We start from the raw sequence: 22,114 nt of genomic DNA on the forward strand, positions 1-22,114 counted from the left end.
AGTACTCACTGCGCGGAGAAATCCGCCCAAAACGGTATAGAGAAATAAATCAGTGCGTTTGTTCTAAATTTAGGCTACGCAGTTTGTTTTATCAAATGCAAACATGAAGAAGATAAAGACCTTGATTTCAAGACAAGTGAGTTTTAATTAAATATAATACGATTTATTGTGTAGGGGGTATTACAGGTTTTGATAAAAATTGTATAAAGTGATTCAATAATCAGAAAATCGATATTAATAAAAGTTCATTTGCTAGGCCTAGCTAGCTAGCTACGCCGGCTGGTCTTGGCTGCTATACTAGCCTGCTAGAGGTGTATGATATGTCAATAGACAGGCCGAAATCTATGGCCTGGGCTAGGTATAAATATAGAAGGAAATAGTGGTCTAGCTACCTTGGCTAGCTAGCCTAACCTAACTAGGCTATAAAATTGAAGTCTCTTCGAATAATAATGTTAGTTACTGAATACGTACTGGGTAACTGGTGGCTGGTAGGTAGGCCGGCATATGACCGTTTCGGCCACAGACAGTTTCGGCCACAACAGATTTCTATGGCGCGCCATTCACGCATATATTAGACCGTGCTATTGTTTTTGCTATTAGTTATCGCATCTCATGCTTTGTTGTATAGTATCTTTTATGACTATTACTACTGTACACTACAATTTGCATTTATTAGATTTGTTGTTTCCATTCCAGTTTAGTTGTATAATGGAGTCTTGGCGAAAGACAAATTCAACTGTCAGTGACACAGTTAAACACTCTCTTAGTACAGACGTATTAATAGTTTGGCTATGAAAAAAGAAATGCTAAGAAAAAAAAAAAAATTTAATTAAAACGTTTTTCCTTCCATTGCTTAGGTGACCTAAAGCCTGGTTTCCATTAAAATTGCTACAGCGTTTCCATTAAAATCGCTACACGCGCAGATGTCGCCGACGCAATCGGGAAGGCTCCCCGATTCATCGCAGTCAAATCGACAAAGTTCAACCATGTTCAACTTTGCCGATCTGTATTACTCCTTTTTTCATTAATTTTCTTATATTTTGTTATACACTTGACAGGATCATCATTATCATCTATCCCGTTTTAAAATAGTTCACACATTTTCATTTGTTTGTTTTCATTTTACAACCCGGATTATACAATATATTTATATACATCATAAAAAAAACAATAATAGCTCAGTACCACCAGTTACCAGTATCACTGTAATTCTTTTTCAGTTAATCGTATCAAATTAGAAATTATATTATCATAATCTTATTTCTTAAAGCTACCCATTCAAAGTTATATTTATTGTACACAATAAAATTAGTATATATCCCTACGTACTTCAATTCGTTTTATATTTATAGAAAAATGTACATACAATTAGTATCACTTAGGCCTCATTCAATTCATTTCTTTTTTTTGTAAAAACTATACATTTTAATTTCAACCGTATTGTATTTTTTGTACTCTGAAATATCGGTATCTACGTAATTCTTCGTTTCTTATCTCATCATGCCACCTAGCTACAAAATACGTGTTCGTATTTTATTTTCATTATTTTATTAACTAATTAATTGCCAAGTTTGTCTGTGTCCGTGTTTTCCTGTGTAAAAACAAAAAACAAAAGTAAAACGCAATGAAATCGATAATCCTGTATTACATTGTCGTGTCTCATTGTTCCCCTAGCAATGGCACTGTGGGCGTTCCATAGATATGGTAGTAATATTGTCTGTGGCCGAAATTGTCTGTGGCCGAAGTTGGCCTAATCCGGTAGGCCGGGCCTCTAGGCCTAGGCCCAGGCCTGTTTAATTAATTGTTTCTAATATTTAGGCTAGGCCTGTTATTACCATCATGAATTGTGATGATAAGGTCAAGCCTAGTAGGCTAGTTAGTAGGCTAGTATTATTAGCTAGATTTCTATACCTACTCATATATATTTGTAAAATTGGTTAATTTTAAATAGATTTACACTTGATCAGTTGCACTCACTTGATGAGTAAAGCAGGGAGTAAAATAGGCCAAGATCCGGCTTGCATTGTTTGTGTCATAATTGATGTTGGTGTCTTTTTTTTTAGAAAGAGATTTTTAGAGATCTAGTCCTGTGCTAATAATAAACTCAAAACATAATCAGCAACATGAAACGGGTAACAATTAGGATGTAGAATTCATCTGGGAACTTTTATTTTATTCAATGGAATTTTACAGTAAATTCTCCCAATTTAAAATCAGACCCCCAAAAACTGTGAATTATTCCAACAGAATAGTTCAAAGCAGCAGAGAGGCAAGCCGTTTATGCGAGGCATCATTAGCATTCCCCAGAAGTTATCTGGTATTGCATATTGCAATTGATAATCATTTTTTTAACCTACAGACTAACAGAAGTCGTGAAGAGTATAGTTCAACTGAAGATAAAGATTTAAGTTCTGACCAATCAGAGCCTGTCTATACATATAAGGTTTGTCCAAAACAATACATAATCTTTGAATGTTGTTTACATATTTTTGTTGTTGTTTTATTTGTTTCTCCACGCTTCGTTCAACATTATAGCAGAGTAATATAAAGATATACAGTACCATACTTATAAGAAAGTGTGGAAATTAAAAAATAAACAATTCCCAAGTGTTCAAATTATTAATGAACATTTTATAACATATTCTATATCTATTTCAGGATACTAGGGAGATTGCTTCGGACCCCCTAGCAGAAGCAGAGGTAGGTAGACAGAGGGGGGCTACTAATGTTCTCTACAAACAATGCAACCATTTATATATAGAAACCAGAACTTCATAGCTAGCAATGTCGTGGATTTGTGTTTCTTATGACAAAATTGTAATAAGAAATAAATTTATTTTGATATTCAGTAATGATTTATGGAAAGGCTTGGAATCTAACTCTTTCCATTTAGCAAACATGTACAGTATACACAGTTCAACAGTTGTAATTGCTTCATTTATTTTACCACTTTCAGGTTATAAATAGTATAGAGGATGTATATTTCAACGATGACACATTTGATTCCAGTTTATATGAGTTAGAGGTAAGCAACCAAATCTTAAGCTCTGTCTACACTATCAAACTTTTGACAAAATATGTGTGATGTGTCCAAATATGGTAGTGATATCCCCAAACATGGTAGTGATATCCCCAAACATGGTAGTGATATGACATCATTATGTCCATATATGGGTACATCACATTTTTTTGTCACATAAAGTTTTGCATATGTTTATCTTCCCAGTGAAAATATAATTTTATTATTCTAGATTTCTATTTGTCTAATCAGTACATTCTTGACAAAGCAAATTTATTTTTATGCTTTAAAAAAAACACATGCATCTTTATTATGGTAATTATATTGTTTTATATTAAATATTTGTCCAATTTGATACATGAATAACAATTCTATTTTTAGAAACTTAAAGATGATGAAAAACCAAGTCTATATGATATTAATGAGGATCGGACTAGACTCCGTTCACAACTTCAATCGGTAAGTACTCTAATATTAATATAATTATTATCTTGATCAAATGAATATATATAGAAATGACCAAAAAATGAAAGAGGAATATAAAGGATTTTTCTTTTACAATTTATACTAAAAAAAGTGATTTTATTCCTGTTAGTAGTGTGGCGAATGTTCAGTACTGTATGAAGTAGTACTGTTGATGAATTGTGTCTATCTACCTATTACTAGGTGCAGTACATTGTGTCTATCTACCTATTACTAGGTGCAGTACATTGTGTCTATCTACCTATTACTAGGTGCAGTACATTGTGTCTATCTACCTATTACTAGGTGCAGTACATTGTGTCTATCTACCTATTACTAGGTGCAGTACATTGTGTCTATCTACCTATTACTAGGTGCAGTACATTGTGTCTATCTACCTATTACTAGGTGCAGTACATTGTGTCTATCTACCTATTACTAGGTGCAGTACATTGTGTCTATCTACCTATTACTAGGTGCAGTACATTGTGTCTATCTACCTATTACTAGGTGCAGTACATTGTGTCTATCTACCTATTACTAGGTGCAGTACATTGTGTCTATCTACCTATTACTAGTTGCAGTACATTGTGTCTATCTACCTATTACTAGGTGCAGTACATTGTGTCTATCTACCTATTACTAGGTGCAGTACATTGTGTCTATCTACCTATTACTAGGTGCAGTACATTGTGTCTATCTACCTATTACTAGGTGCAGTACATTTTGTCTATCTACCTATTACTAGGTGCAGTACATTGTGTCTATCTACCTATTACTAGGTGCAGTACATTGTGTCTATCTACCTATTACTAGGTGCAGTACATTGTGTCTATCTACCTATTACTAGGTGCAGTACATTGTGTCTATCTACCTATTACTAGGTGCAGTACATTGTGTCTATCTACCTATTACTAGTTGCAGTACATTGTGTCTATCTACCTATTACTAGGTGCAGTACATTGTGTCTATCTACCTATTACTAGGTGCAGTACATTGTGTCTATCTACCTATTACTAGGTGCAGTACATTGTGTCTATCTACCTATTACTAGGTGCAGTACATTGTGTCTATCTACCTATTACTAGGTGCAGTACATTGTGTCTATCTACCTATTACTAGGTGCAGTACATTGTGTCTATCTACCTATTACTAGGTGCAGTACATTGTGTCTATCTACCTATTACTAGTTGCAGTACATTGTGTCTATCTACCTATTACTAGGTGCAGTACATTGTGTCTATCTACCTATTACTAGGTGCAGTACATTGACATAAACTATAATTTATTCATTTGGTTTATTTTAGGTGTCAAAGAAAGTTTCAGATGTTGTGTTGGAAAACCACTCTGCTTATACCAAAGTAAGTTATCAACTATATATAAAGCTCTGTCTACACTATCAAACTAGTTTGACAGCAAAAGTGTGATGTACCCAAATATGGTAGTGATATGATATCATCATGTCTATATGGGCACATCACATTTTGTTACACAAAGTTTAACTTTACTTATCCACGACGGAGGTCCAGATGTTGCTCTTTGCTGAAGCCATAATTAATCTCATAAATTATTCACGATTTCTTCCGGAGATGCAGAGTAAATTTCACAGGCCGTGCACATACAAAATACAATAATATTAAAATATGCATTCTTAGGTATTTTTGGCCAGCACATATCTGATTCAAAAAGACTTAAGTGTTTCCTACCTAATTGCTTAAACAATACAGTTTTTTTAACTGTAGGAATTACAACGTGTGACTGATTTACAAGCAAGTCTTCAAACAGCAAATGTTATATGTACAAATGGAAGAAGGTAAGTATAACATGAGATGCCATGCCCCCACACCCTTTTAAATGCACCACTGACAAATAAAACCTTATGTTTGCCTTAAGTGCTGTAGGAGATACAATATTTGCGTTTTTGTTTTACTATGGTTATACAGTATACATTGTTCCTACTGCATCTACACGCATCCATCCACATGACGTATACAAATGACCGCAATTGTACTGGGAATATTTACACTACATTTGGTAGATATCCACCATCTTGGATTCAAGTGGTTAAAGTGGTGTCTAAATTCTCCAGTTTTGCCCACTAAAGCTATGTTTCTTTGTACTATTGCACACATCCATACACATGGAGTATTGAAATGACGTTTCTGTTTTATTCTAGACAACTTCAGATCTCAAAGCAGGGTTTTACTATATCTAGCCTAGGAATAATGGCTAATTATCGCAAGAAACAACAGTTACTATCACTAATGAAATCGCTATACACTATCAAGACTTTAGTAAGTTTGTATTCTCTTGTGGTACCTGCTTCATTGCTTCAAGATGCTGGATCGAGGGGGCAAGGGGGTGGGGGGAGAAGGGGTTAATGCTTATACTAAAGACATTTGTTGTGTGACTGATATTGTCTGTATCCGAATAGATAGAATAGATTAATACCAAAAGTGTTGTGATGTCCCACATGCTTGTCCACTTCACCCAAACAAGGAGATAAATTCCAGTGTTACCCACCACACAGTGCTCTACAATAGTTTTTAAATTGTAAATCAAACTAATGCATAATATAGTCCAGTACAAAGTGGTTAGGATAGAGTTACTGTGGGTTCAATTCCTGACAACTCCCAATCCACTCAGCTGTAAATGAGTACCTGGTTGAAAATACTAAGGAGGATAAGGCGGTGTGGAAAGGAACTGGCCAGTACCCTACCACATAATGCAGAGGCTTAGTACAATGAGCTCCTAACAGCTCATTACTCTACGTTTAAAAGGAACACGAAACTCACCCTTTACCTTTTACTTATTATCTATTTAATTTATAATTCTCTATTTGAATGTTTTTCTTCTTTTATTTTTTTATTCATAGCAAAGAACAGATATTCGGTTACGGGAGATGCTTGAGGTACAGTATGTTAATAGTATTTTTTTGCTCTCTTTTTGCGCATGCAATTTGTTCATCAATTACTGACTGACTGACTTCTGTACAGGAATTCATACACTAACCTACATAAATTTATTTAAATTTTGGTTTGAATTTGAATACCAGGAGGAAGACTACCCAGGTGCAATACAGCTATGTCTAGAATGTCAAAAAGCAGCCAGTACCTTTAGACACTACACATGTATAAGGTATTTTACCTTAATATTTATTAACAATTAAAAAACATTTAAAGATGTATTGTCCCTTGAAACACAAAAAAATGAAGGTCAAAATATTCTAAATTTAAAGTGGCCTGAAAGTAATATTAAAGTTATTCACTTTAAGTCGAAAATTTGAGCCAAAAACAACGAAGTTTACATAATTAACAGGTAAATTAGTTTGATTACATTTCATCTGGAAAATCGTCACGAGCGAAAGTAAACAAAGATTTCAAACCATGAGTACGCATTATGCATATGCTAAATTAGGATTGTTTACAACTCGTCACGGTTAAGAAGGTATTTTCACACAGATCATGAGGAAGTTTTATGATTATGCATACAGAGTAGCCAAACAAGCGCGTTTCATTATGGGATATGTTTTGGTTGAAGACTTTGACTGGAAGTCAAAGTTATTTTTTTAACAAAAAAACGTCTGTATTTCAGTTAAATTTTTTTTTTTTTTGAAAAATTTTTGGTGATAGTTAATAACTATTATGATACTTCAAAATGACCCACATTTTTTCGAAATCTATTATTTTTTATTTTTTTGGAATTAGTCAAAGGGACAATACATCTTTAATTAAGAATTAATTTAGATTAAAAAGGAATAAAGATTAAAAAATAATTTAAAAAGTCTCACGCCTGAGGATGATCGAAGTATAGTGTTCAAAATGACGAGATACTTCAACAGTTATTTTCAGAACTATATACTGTACATGTAGTGCACCAAACTTTATTTCAACATATTTAATAATCTAATATATAAATTTACGTAAGGGCAAAATTCGGTAAATCGCACGTTATTTCTAGAATGTTTACTCGATGGTATATAAAGTTGGTTCGTACTTTCGGTACTGATTTTAACCACCAGATGTAACCCTGTTTACTAATTAAATTGAGTTCGATAATTAGTTATTGACGATTAAAACGAATTTAGGTTCAACGATTTGCCCCAAATAGGGGTGTTTTTCGATCGTGGTATACACTGTCTAATGGATGTCCGTCTTGAAAAATACCCGCAGACAATAATACAAGGATGCTTCGCATTTTCCTATCTCCTCCTACAATAATTGTTTATAATGGCTGAAAACCGGTTGAACAGCTCGAGTACAGTATCATAATGTTGAAGACAGGCCGATTTTCTTAAAAAATACTATTTTGATAGATTTAATATACGTTTATGCAAATGTATTGTTTTGAAATGAATGGAACATTCCAATCTCTGTTCCACAAGTGTCTATTCCCTCAGGCGTCGTAAAGGCAAGTACTGTATACTCATAACAGAAATTCGATCCATTTTTTTTCAATCTGTGCTGCAGAGGTTGGATATAGATTTTTTTTAACGGATAATGAGCTAGCGTTTTCATTCGCCGTATATTATGTACAAATCTTTATTATTGCAGTTAAACCACCCACGTGACATCATCACCCTTCCCTCACTGGCATGAGTAGCGTTGTAAAGCCAGTAGAGGATAGGCCTACGGTGCATCACATGCCCTAAACGCAGAACAACTTTGGTGGGTAGGGTTAGGAACCAACTTAAGTATGAATTGGCTCTAAGAAACAATTGAAAACCATTAGGCCTACTAATTAAGTTGAGTTAGATAATTTAATATTTATTGACGATTAAATCGAATTTATGATTTGCCACGAATAGGGGTGGTTTTCACAAATTGTTTTACATTATATAAACATATTATACACGTCGTAGTGATGTATCGTTACATGTACTGTACTATTTCAATCGACTAGGACGGTGATAGTTTCAACAAAGTATTACATCGCAGTGTTTTACTGTGTTTAGTGGTATATTATATGAAAACAATTAATATTTCGTTACTACATGGATAAAGAATATATTTAAAAATTGTTCCTCTTTGCACCCATCCTCTTTCCCATCCCTCAACCCTAATGTTGCATACAAAACACAAATTAAGTTTGTTTAAATTTGACTTAAACAATTGGTCTCATTTTGTGACAAGTTTCTCTTTCGGAAGTAATTCCCAGGGTGCTAATTTTAGTTCAGTACATAAATCACAGTGTCTATTTATTCGTTCCTGTAAACGACATGTATTATTGTCTTGCGGTACGTGCATTTGAAATCGCCAATTTTTTAACGCTGAAATTATTATGTATTCGAGAACCATCTGTGGGCACGACCTAGATGGTACGCGAGCGAAGCGAGCGTACCATCTAGTATTAATAATTACAATATTTTACAGAGTATACTTCCAGATGGCATGGGTGTGAAATTTGTCAGAAGTAGAGTGTGATTACACTTGAATTTTGCATTAGAAATTTTACATTTTAGTCTTGTAAATTTAAAGTAAATTAGGGGATTCTCAAGCAAGGGGTTATACTTTGACATAAACAATAAAAATGTATTCATACAAATATGAATAAACAAGCGTGTTTGAAATGAAATGATAAATGAATACTGCATAATTTCTTATCTTATGCTTTTTAATTTCAGTGAGTTAAGTTCTAAGTTACAGGACACTCTTGAAATGATTGAGGTAAGGTTATAAAAGAAGCTAAACAAAGAATGAAATTTTACTTATTTTTCAATAAAATTGTATATAGTTATTGAACATTTTATTTAACCATTTACATCATCTTTGACATTTGGTTGTTTGTTGTTTATCTTTAGGAGCAACTAGATCAGGCTTTAGCAAAAACTTGTAACTCTTTTGATATTGGTCATTACCAGAAGGTACAACGGGCCTACAGACTTCTAGGAAAAACACAGGTAAGTATGAGGTGCAAAAGATGTCAGCAAATTAATGACTTAAGTTTAATAAATTATTTAGACTCTCATTATGTAAAACTAATTGATTACAGTAGTACTACAGGTAATTGACAACAGTAATAACAGTTGGCAGATTAAGAGAGGCATTATTTCAGCTCCTCTTTTGGAAAATTGAAAAAAAATAGATGAAAGCCTACCTTTTTGGAGAAAGAACCTCTATACCCCAATGTTCGATGAAATCCTTACTATTACTAATACTATTTTGTGTTATATAAAATAATGGGACCAAATTTGTGCAAATCATACTTGATTGTAATGTAGTATTTATAATATTAAAGATGTATTGTCCCTTGAAACAAAAAAATGAAGGTCAAAATATTCTAAATTTAAAATGGCCATATCAAAGTAATATTAAAGTTATTCACTTTAATTTTAAAATTCGAGCCAAAAACAATAAGTTTACGTAAATTAACAGGTAAATTAATTTGATTACATTTCGTCAAGAAAATCGTCGCGAGCAAAAGTAAACAAAGATTTTAAACCACGAGTATGCATTATTATTATATTATTATGCATGATGCTAATTAGGATTGTTTACAACTCGTCACGGTTGAGAATGTGTTCTCACATAGGTCGCGAGAAAGTTTTATGATTATGCATACAGAGTAGCTAAACAAGCGCGTTGCATTATGAGATATGTTTTGATTGTAAACTTTGACTGGAAGTCAAAGTTATTTTAGTGAACAAAAAAATGCCTGTATTTCAGTTAAATTGTTTTTTTTTTCGACTAATTTTTGGTGAAAGTTAATAACTATTATGATACTTCAAAATGACCCACTTTTTTTTTTTTTTTTTTTATTTTTTTTTTTTTGGAATTTGTCAAAGGGACAATACATCTTAGTATATTTTTATATTTAAAATTATTAAATTAATTTTCGAAAATTGTTAATATATTATAGACTGCAATGGACCAACTTCATATGCATTTCACTAGTGCAATTCACAACACAGCCTTCACCATTGTACTGGGCTACGTAGAACTTGTGTCTGGTTCATCAGATACAAGGTTTCAGAAGATGCAATACAAAGATCTGTGCAGTGTAAGTGTATATTTTTGTTTTATATATAAACACCACACGCACAAATTCTAAACCGCCCGGTGATACTGAAAATGTGATAAGATGAGGAAATCTTTGATCAAAAGAAAAATTACTAAAATTATGGGTATCAGTGGCTGGATCCGAATGGAGATATAAATAAAATAATTCAAAATAATACGAAAAAACATCCACGGAATTGGTGAGCTTTCTGATAACACAAACCCTTCCTTAGTCCAAGTTATATTTAATATTTTAGTCTGTATTGTGTATAGATTGTTTATGTATGTCACTGTTGCAATCAATCATGTAGGTAGTATAGTGTTACTCATATTCCTCAAGTATGCTTTCTTTTAAAGAACTCCCAAATTAGATTTATTAATTTTACCGTTCTTAGAAAAGTGTCGCATTACATTAAATATCATATCAAATTTTATTTTAGTATGTCACAGGTGATACCTTCATTCCATGCATGGTTGATCTGTGCAAAGCATTATGGGATGTGATGAGAAGCTATTATAAGACCATGGAATGGCATGAGGATTCTGAGGAGGTCCCTGAAGCAGAAACCGGTAAGCACTATTATATACTGTACAGGTATTTGTAATTGAAACAACAACTGAGCAATTGAGTGGCCGAGTGGTTAAGATTGTAATTATGTAGCCATAACAATACATCGGCAAGGGTTCGAGGCTCACTCACTCCATTGTTTCGATGGTAGAACGATAAGGACTATAAACCGTAGGACCAGTGTACACATCTAGCTCATGTGCACTTTATAGAACCTTATACATATTTCAAGACGAATAGGGGGGTTACTAGTTGTACTAGTCTACACACAATCTCTGTCACACACAGTCTTTGATTGAAGAGGCTACCCAGTATAAACAATAACTTACAATTTGCAATAAATGCACCAGAAACTTCTTTAGAATAGTAATAGTCAAGCATGTTACTTAATACATAAATTCCAATAACAATTGTGAGGTATTCTATAGATTAAGTAATGGTTATGAATGGGCTCTAAATTTATTCAAAGTCAAATAAAGGTTTTAAGATCCGTCTGTACATACTCCAATGCTTGAACAGTGTATATAAGCTAACATTTGAATTAATATAGATTATTGTATTGTAATGTGTAATATTGATTGCTGAATCTCTCTTTTAGATACTGGTTCACTAAGTTCAAATGTTGAGGCCAGCTTTAACAGGAAGTATATTCAGAAGAAACTAGCTCATGGTCTTTCTAGAATCTGGCAGGTAAGTCATTAATAATTTATTTTTCAGGTTAATTTTAGTTCAGTTCAAAATACAGTCACATTCAAATTTCGGGAGTACACGCATGCATGTCAGAATGCATAGAAATAGCACAGAATCTTTTTTCTGATGATACATTCTAGCTGTGGTCCTGTTTGTGCACCATTTCACATGTGCACCTTCAAAATGAGTATCGAGTAAAAATTCCCTTGCTTGAATATAATATTTCAAACTACATAATTGTTGTTAATTTTGTTTGCTTTTTTTTAGGATGTACAACAGAAGGTCAAATTCTTTTTGCTTGGTACAGATCTCTCGTTTTTCAAGTATGATGACTTCATATTTGTTCTTGATATTATTAACAGGTAAGGATTTAAATTTGTTATTATTTATTTATTGTATATAATTTTATTTTCCCTTTTTGGTAATACATCACCAAACTCTATATTACTCCTTACACCAATAAGAGATAAATATTGACACAAAATTTGATTGATGAAAAATTTGATACGGTTAAAATTTCTTTAAACAAACTAACTTTTCTTTTATTATCTTAGACTTATATCGATTGGCAAAGAATTCTGTGGAAGTAAGTCAGAAGACTTGCAGAAATCGATTCGAACCCAGTCAATAAACTACTTTAAAAACTACCACAGGTAAACACAACATTATTTATCTGATATGGTGTCTCCTAAGCAGTTATGTTTACGAGAGGTCATTTTTATTATTAGAGGGTGATCCTATGCGATCCAGCGTATGCTGGCAACCAAAGGGCCCTTTTGATGTGTTGTATGTATGTGTGTGACAGTGGCTGTCTGTATACTAGAAAACCAAGGTAACCCCCTACTCGTCTCGAAATAATGATGTACTAAGTTCTCATGAGCCAGATGTGTACACTGGACCTATGGTTTATAGCCCTTATTCGAGAAGACTCATTCTACCACCAGAACTATGAAGTAAGTGAGGCTCAAACCCTTGCCGATGTTAATAATACAATTTTTTTTGGCAATGGAAGAAACTCATTCACTGGAAAGGTTCCTCAAGGCCATATAAAATTGTGAAACAAAGTATGAATGTTTCATACTCGGATTTGTTGCACAATTTTTCAAAGTAGAAACTGTTCATGCTACTAAATTGCTGAAGTAAAAAAAATGTTTAAATTGTGTCACAAATGGATTTGGAAGGTGGAGATATGATGTATGCATATAAGCTTATGCTTTCTCACTAAAAGATTTTGTAGTGGAAATCAGGCTTTAGACTAATATGACTATATGTTTGTTTTGTCTTCAGGGCTAGAATGGATGAACTGTGCATATTCCTTGAGAACGAAGGCTGGGAATTATGTCCTGTGAAAGTAAACTTTTCTATCCATCATCTTCAAGAGTTTAAATTCATGCATTTGCTGAATGCACAAAGAAACGAAGACGACATTCTAGAGAACGAGATGAAGCAAACAAATGTGTTCAAACGCTTTGAGACCGGAAGTCCTTTTGATCGACAGACGTTGGATGACACAGAAGATGTCATTCAAGCTCCTAATGTAAGATTGTATATAGGATTGATGTCAAATAAATCTTCACTTAACCTTATTTATTTATGAATATCATCAAATTGGAGGTATAGGTTTAGGTCTAGGCCATTAGGCCAAATGTCAAAGGACACAGTCCCTAGTAAGTTTTGTACCTGAAGGAACAGCCCATACAGTATCATCAAAATTCAGAATAAGCAATATTTTTATGCTTGTTTACCAATCTCAAATTTATTCTCGCCAACTATGTAAGATACATGAAAAGTCTGAGTTTAGAAAGCATAGGGTTAGTTTAGATCCTGTAATTTACCCAAATTGGATGTTAATGTATGATATTATTGATGACGTTTAAATATTTTAAAGACGTTTTCTAATGTAATTAGTTTTACTGTAAAAAGGTATATTCAAATGAACATAAATTATATACTGTTACTGATTATTTCTTTATGATTTAATTTACAGATGAGCAATGGCAAAGATAGCAACTCCAATGATGATGATTCAGATAGTGATATACCTGATGAGCTAAAGCAGGATTATATTGATGAACAAACAGGAGAGAACCCTACTAAAAGGTACACAATGTTATTGTTGTTTCATACACATCCAGCAGTAACTTGTTAAGCAATCAATGAGAGAGTGTTATGGCATATTGGTAATTGAGATACTGGACTAGCATGTGAGAGTCATGGGTTTCAAGACCTGTCTGTGCCAGGGTGTCACGAAACCTAAGACCACGAAAGCTCAGACCCCCTAAGACCTAAGATCACGAAAGCTAAGACCCAACACCTAAGATTACAAATACTAAGATATACTACAGCTTAAAAACAATACTTGTTTATCCATACATAATTTTAAACACAGTAGGTTTCATTTATTACCATAAATATAATTTAATACTACCGCAAAACATAGATAAACTCACATTATTTTTGCCCGTTGAGTAAATGTATATTTTTTCTTTACAACAAACAAACTTGACGGGTTGTTTGTTGGTATATATTTACTCCATTGTGTTGGTTCAGAGGATGTTTTTCTTACGCACCTGCCTTTCTTGTATTTTGACTCCAAATTTTTTGAATAACTTTATCCTGAACACCACACTTTAAAATTAGGACTTATAAGTACTTTCAGAAGGAGAAACACATAATAACAAATAAATAAATCCTTTAAATTGATGATTTTACAGATGTGTTTCTTTGTATACTGTAATGTAACTCCTCGAGCTCCCCATGCTCAATGTTTTTGTTTCTATGGAGCGCCAAAAGAGCAACAATAATAGTACAAGTATAAAAACAGAAAGAAAACGAAACAAAATAACTTATCATGATTTTTAAATTAAAATTTATTTGCCAGTATTTATTTCTTCGTACTTGCATGATTATACTATTATCATTACAATTTTAATTTTACATTGTTCCATCCACACTGTAGATGGACTCCACAGAGTTTTCAGCCCTCTATATAATTTTTGCTCTTTTGACGTTCCATAGAAACAAAAACATTGAACATGGCCCATGGGGTAGGCCTACTGTACTGTAGTAGGCTAGTCATTATGTGTTCGAGAAAAACGTCTGTAAAATCATCAATTTAAAAATGTATTTGTTACTTTTTATGTGATTCTTTTTCATGAAAGTGCCAATTCTAAGGTGTGGTATTCAGAATAAATGTTGGGAGTTAAAATACAAGGCAGGTGCAAAAGATAAATATTTGTAATCTTGGGTCTTAGCTTTCGTGATCTTAGGTCTTAGGGGGTCTTCGCTTTCGTGGTCTTAGGTTTCGTGACACCCGTCTGTGCCATATTACTTGTGAGATGCTTTACTCTCATTGCCATCAGTCCTATTTGCATATGCATGTATGTACAATAAAGAACTTTGTACAGCCCTTCTCTGCACATGAACCACTTTATTTTAGTGCAGAGAGCAGACCTTGTGAACTGGTCACATACACCATTTGTATTTGTCTAGTACTAAGATTATTATAGTGAAAAGAGCACTCATTCTATGAGACTAAAGTAAAAATGTGTGTATGTTTTAAATATTTATAGAGGTCATGCTAAGACCAAGAGGAGACCAGAACGTGTTTCAAGTAGAGAACTAAGTCCAATTCTTGCTAATACTACACTTAATGTATTGCGATTAGTAGGTAAGTACAGGACACAAATATTTACCTTTTTTATTGCTTAGAACCCATTTACACTTATGTTAGGTCCTCGGCCATTCTATACGATAGCTTCACCAATTTATATACTGTAATTCATTTTCACAAACCATTGGTCACAGTTCTCTGCCCAAAGGTAAAATGGTAAAATCCGCTCCTGAACTTACCCTCGAGAGGGCCGGCCTAACTTTATGGAGTATTTACACTTATCGGTAACCAGGGGTTTTTAGTTGGCAGTATTTCTTCATTTTTAATCCATGGGTAAATTAACCATCTGTACACAGCTATTTAATTTAAAAAAATGTTGTTACTGTATTTTTATTTTAGGGAAGTATATGCAGATGATGTCGGTGTTGACTCCTATTGCATACGATGTGGTCTTGTGTATGTCTCAGCTATTTGACTATTATTTGTACGCTGTGTACTCATTCTTTACATCAGATATGGTATGTTGTATAGTACAAGCCAATTAGGGGGCTGTCAGTTTTTAACAATCAAAGATTCCTACCTATATAGACACTACAAACACCACTATTCCCGTAGGGATGTCATGCGTGAGAGATGTTTTATATAGCCCAGTACAGCACTTGGACCGTTCCATTATCCTTTCGAGGAGAGTCCATTTTGGGAATAATCTGTGAAATATGTTTGTATTGTTAAAGATCAATAAACAGCCAAAGCAGATGCGAGTGCATAATTTTAAGCAAACCTAAAATGTATAACACTATACTATTGGAATGTATAACACTATACTATTGGAATGTATAACACTATACTATTGGAATAGTGTGTAACACTATTTACTCTATATACTGTATAAAGATAATTTCCAACCATAATATCATTCTATTTTCGTGCAAATTTATTTTTCTAACTGAAACACTACTTTTTGGTCCTCTGGTTTAAGCCCACCCCTTGACCAAATGCATGTATACACTTGTTAGATAGGTAAACATGCAATAGTTCTGTTTTGATTACAGGCCGATGTTGAGAAGGTACTAAATAGTAAGCTACTCAACACACTAAGACGAATATCAAATGAGATCATTGACAAATCACGCAGCGGTCCACTCAATTCTGAATCTCCCAATAATAAGGTATCAGACATTTTATACTTAATCAAAAGTACTGTACTGTATGTTATAATTTCAATTAATATTATCTTCATTTTATCTACAAGAATATTTTATTGTTATCTTCATTGTTATAATTGGTTTACCATTGTCATTATTGGATCATCTTAATGTTTTTATGTAAATCATTGTTACAAATTAATGAATTTTCAGCGGATCACTGAACGGTTTAGAATTTAATCTGTGCTTCTGTGTGTTATTTTATGTATACCCAAATATATACATTGTTTTTATCTCAGGTGAAAGTGCCATTTCCATATTTATCCCCAATTGTTGAGCTAGAAAACCGAAACACTCTGTATGGTCTATCAGAAAGAATTGTTGCAACTGAGTCATTGTAAGTATACATTTGTTTATATTTGATTGATGTATGGCAATGCCAAGACTGATCACTCGCTGGTTTTAATATAACAACATGCTTACTGTTTTTAGATGCAACAATTATAAGAATCAGTTGTTTGACTAGAGATCTAACCATGCGACAACCTTGTTCTTTCTATGGCTATTGTTCGCTTATGATTTTCTATTATGTCATCTCTCTCCACTTATGATTTTATTGTTTATTGCTTTGTTGATAATATTTTCTCTGGGTTTGATATTGATTGAACGAATTGGTTCTAGTTAACTTTAAATTTCAGACTTTTACATTGAAAAAAAATACCAATTCAGTATAATGCAATGGAATAAATTTGGAATGCCTCACCACTCTTCCCAGCCAGTATATATATATCATTTTCATATTCTTTCTTAACCATTATATTTTAACTAGGTATTTTACTCTTCTCTGTTTTAACAAATTTTATATTTTTCTTGATTTCAGAGCATTTTTAGCAGAGCAGTTTGAATCACTACAATCTCATCTTGAGTCTGTTATCCCTGCCACCAAGAAACCATTCCTACAACAGTTCTATTCCCAGGTAAACACCATACATTTTGTTTTAATTCATTGCCTTCAAAACATACAAAGATTTGGAAAAGTTACACTAAAAAAAAGTGATCAGATGTTTATATTATTTCTTCCTTCATTATACCGAGTAGCCTCTTCAGTACACAGTGTTCTTAGAATTTTGAACTACTATGAATTACTTTTAATTTTCTGTTTTAATAAAGTTAATCACTTCCCTAAAAAAAAAACTATGTGTTCACGTATAAAAAGACAAAATAAACAATTAAATTCAACAATTGACCTTCAGTCAATTTGACTATTTTTTGCTTTAAATTACAGTTTTTTTGCAGTTAAAGAATTTTAATAACTATTATACAACATTAAAATAGCATATGCAACAAAAACATTTAAAAAAATTATTTTTTCAGGGGACAATATACCTTTAAGATAAGAATCCTATTATTTTGAAAGACCCATGATTTGAACCCATAACCCTGGGATTTGTAGGCTAGTCACCTTACTACAGTGCTGCTATTGTATACACACTATCATTTTTTTCTTGCCTTCACATTATATTTCTTTGTCCACAGACTGTTGGCGTCTCTAGTGAATTACGTAATGCTGTATACCTTGGCGTATCTTCTTACTGTTTATCAACTGAGAGGATTCTGAACCTAATGAGTACTGTCAACTGGAATATTAAGGATATCATGTCACAGCATAGTCCCTATGTAGATGCTCTTTTACAGGTATGAAGTTATGTTTTATCTTGTGCAACATAAAGTAGCTCTCATTTGACTATTACCTCCATGGATTCTATACCTAGTTAAACACTCATGGAAAATGAGATGGTCAGTGGATACAATTAACAAGTGTGTGATTTCAAACCTAACCCTCATTCACAAGGCCAGACTGCTGTAACTTGCTTAACTACAATGTCAATTTGTTTAAAATTATTGTTTTATAATACCAATCAAATTTTCCTGCAAATAAGTGTACATTCTACAAAAAAAATAAAACACTTTTCTTCTTTAAATCTAAATACAAAAAAACATGACTCAAATTTTGTTCTTTATCAATTATTTTTCAAAAGTGGATTTTACGTCTTTGTCTAATAAATATTTGTTTTCGATGATTAAAAATGTATTAAATTACTACTTATTTAGGACTTACAAGTGTTCCGAGACAGATTACAAGATGTTGGGAGGTAAGAATTCAACTTTATACTGACAATATAACTAGTTAATTGTGTAGGGATGGTGAGACTACGTTCTATTTGTTGTAAACATATCACACAAGACAACAGCATGGTCCTTACAAAAATGCAAAAATCATGTCTTATAAGTTTTATTTTGGGAGAGATAGATGTTGGTGGTTCTTCGAAAAGATGTTGAATGTTGAAATAAAAGACTGATAACCATTTAGTGGATGGCCTATTTCCTGTACGGAGTTTGAAGGAGACTCTGCTTCACTTTAGCATCAATATGGCCTAAATGTAGCAACACAATTATTGTCTACTAAAGTTCTGTCTACACTATCAAACTAGTTTTTAAAAAAAGTGGGATGTGCCCAAATATGGTAGTGATATGCCCATATAATGTATGATCACATCACATTTTTTTGTCACAAAGTTTGATAGTGTAGACAGAGCTTATCTTTAGGAGGTTTTCACTCACGATATACTTTATAATGTACAGTTTATACAAATTGTGTACAAAAGCCAAATTGATGGTTTTAGAATAAAATTTACTAATTATTATATTGATTGATATTCACCATATATTTTATTTTTTGGTCTATAGACAAGTCCGTATACCTCATGTTGTATACGTAGTGTTATGGAACCATTTGATACTATTAGTGAACAGAACAATAGTTGAAGGGTAAGTTCAACTGTTTTATTGGACATTCTAATTTATCCCACCAACTTTCTTTCAAAAAAACAGAAGTAAATTTATTATACTAGCCCTAACTCTAACCCTAAAAAAACTTAACTAAGACTTAAAGTCAATTAGCAAAAAACCTTGAACAAATATTTGTGCATGTTATACGAATAATGCTTTAGAACTGAATATAATTAAGCAAAAAAAGAGTTTAGAAATAACAGACTATGTAGTTAAAACTTTTTTATACTTGCTTATAAAAAACTTAACTATCATTTAAGTTCATTTTCAAAATACCCTAAACAAAAATTTGTGCATGTTATATGAATAACACTTCAGGACTTAAGCACTGCTTAATATAATTAAGCAAAAAAAGAGTTTGGAAATGAAAGACTATGTAGTTTAAAGTTTTTTATACTTGCTTATAAAAATCTTAACTATCATTTGAATTTCAAAATACCCTAAGCAAATATTTGTGCATGTTATATGAATAATAAGCACTGCTTAATATAATTAAGCACAGAGAGTTTATAAATGAAAGAGCGTGTAGTTACCTTACCTTTACACAAGGGAATTAAAAACCAGAGCAAACATTTATTGCAATAGTCTCAAGTGACCCATGGTTTTTGTTTAGCCTTGCCGGTGCTAAGAAGTGCAGTAACGAAGGACGAGCACTGATGCAGTTGGATTACCAACAATTCCTGATGAAGCTTGAACAGTTAACAGACATCAAACCAATCCCAGCAAAGGAGTTTGTGGAAACTTATATTAAAGCATTCTATCTCTCGGAATCTGACATTGAATCCTGGATAAAAGAACGAAGGGTAAGTTCATAGGCGGATTTAAGGGCCCAATGCAAACAATATGACATTAGGTTCAGTTCATCCTACACAGGGCTTTACAAAATCAAGGATCCTCCAATGTTAAGTTTCTTTGGTTGTAATTGTGTCTATTAATGTCCTTTTCACATACTCATGATTTTCCAAGCAACAACAACAGGACATTTGTGCAAAATCTCTGTATGAATCTACACCAGAGACAGACCGTGTTTTTTTTTTATGATTGTTTCTGCATGGTTCCCAAGTATTATAATATTCTATTACACCTGTTTGCTATGTTAAATAGTTCAAAATAATCCAAAACCTATTGTATAATACAAGTGTTTTGTTTGTTTGAATGATGATGTACACATTGTTAAGTTAATCATGAGTTTAATTTTGTAAATATGCATACCTACAAATTTTGTGACACTGACATTTGAAATCAAGTTATTTTATCTTCAATATGGGCAAAAATATTCAATTCCGCACCCTCTATCACTTTGTATTTTGTCAAACAGTTTACTTATATATTATTTTTATTTTATTTATATTAAATTTAGGAGTATTCTGGAAAGCAGTTAACAAGTTTGGTCAACTGTGCCGTGAGTTCCAAAAGAGGACGCCAGCGTCTGTTAATGATAATTGAAGAGTTAGAGAGGCAACGTCCTAAATAGATACATGTACACTGTACAGAGTAGTGGTCATATGTATTTGATGTATAATATCGTAATTATTTAATATAATAATAATACTTCCTACATACAGTAATAATTATTCCTGTTCCATCCCCTAAAATATCAGAGGGTTTACTATTGCATGACATGAATTAGAAGATAATGTGCACATGATTTTAAAAACAACCAGCGAATTCCATGAAATTATAACCTTGAATCGCAAACTCTATTCTACTAGTTTGTAAAAACCAGTTACTTTTTTAGTCATCTCATGTAATGCATTATTAGGTTATATGCATTATCATGCATATAACCTCTTGATTCTGTCAAAATCTTTATTTATTTATTTATTTATTTATTCTTTCCTTAGCACTATTTTGTCCGTGAATTATCTTGATATCAGTTTCATCTATCTAAGTCAATTTTTCAGAGTATATTCCTTATGGCCAGGAATCGATGTGGTTATATTTTCACGATGCGTAATCAAAAATTACGCGGTCTACGCGCGATTTTACGAAATCACGTTTGTAATCATATCTTCACAAGCATGAATCACAATTAAACAAAATTTGGTACTCATAAATTTCAGGTCATATTTCATCATATGGCAATACAGTTACGTGCGTAGCGCATATAACGCTTGCGTACGCGCGCTTAAAATGTTCAAAATTGTCAAAATTTATTTTCGATGAAATTAGAGTACGTTTCAGGCAATTTTAAGCGTTTAAAAAATTGCCATGAGTGCGCAGATTTTTGCACGCGCACTGCGCGTTATACGTTAATGCGCACTCTTTTTGTCCGATTTCGGTTGTACAACCTTTCTTTAATAATATCATCATATTTTATTCACTTTTCAACGCGTAATTGCCTTATACGAGCACGTCAAAAGTGACAGGCTACGCACGTGTAAGTTAACAAAATGGTGAAAATATGCTAAATTTTAAAATTAATATAGATCGTCAGAATGCTCGGGAACACATATTTTTTATTTCATTTTCTTGAAGTGTATGTATCTTATGTATGATTTATTATTAAACTAAGGGAACAAAAGTTGATTAAGCCATGATTAATTGCATATTAAATTAAAAAAAATAATTTCGACAATCAAACAAATTATGACATTTTCTTAGGCCAAAATAACAAACTTAACATTAACTTTCATCCTTCAAAAGTTCATATATTAAAGTTAAAAGTATATAGTTTGACAGTGCATCATTTTTGTACATTTTTAGAGATGTCATCATAGTAAAAAATTATAATTCATTGCGGTATGTAATAATCTATCTGCATCAAAG

At 32.7% G+C, this 22,114-nt stretch overlaps 1 protein-coding gene across 1 annotated transcript; it reads left to right on the plus strand.

Moving 5' to 3' along the window:
- Positions 1-51: 51 nt before the first annotated feature.
- Positions 52-21,260, plus strand: LOC140049071 (syndetin-like). Its single transcript, XM_072093896.1, has 29 exons — positions 52-136; positions 2,360-2,443; positions 2,659-2,700; positions 2,957-3,025; positions 3,401-3,478; positions 4,789-4,842; positions 5,224-5,294; positions 5,658-5,775; positions 6,357-6,392; positions 6,537-6,619; positions 9,105-9,147; positions 9,282-9,380; positions 10,340-10,480; positions 10,920-11,049; positions 11,646-11,737; positions 12,005-12,099; positions 12,292-12,390; positions 13,025-13,274; positions 13,725-13,837; positions 15,310-15,407; positions 15,750-15,868; positions 16,403-16,519; positions 16,795-16,892; positions 17,376-17,472; positions 18,032-18,190; positions 18,608-18,648; positions 19,244-19,324; positions 19,959-20,148; positions 20,706-21,260. The coding sequence occupies exons 1-29, from the start codon at positions 104-106 to the stop codon at positions 20,817-20,819; spliced, it is 2,844 nt and encodes a 947-aa protein (XP_071949997.1). The 5' UTR covers positions 52-103; the 3' UTR covers positions 20,820-21,260.
- The last annotated feature ends 854 nt before the right edge of the window (positions 21,261-22,114 follow it).

Source organism: Antedon mediterranea, chromosome 1, assembly GCF_964355755.1.
Source record: "Antedon mediterranea chromosome 1, ecAntMedi1.1, whole genome shotgun sequence".
NCBI classification, from domain to species: Eukaryota; Metazoa; Echinodermata; class Crinoidea; order Comatulida; family Antedonidae; genus Antedon; species Antedon mediterranea.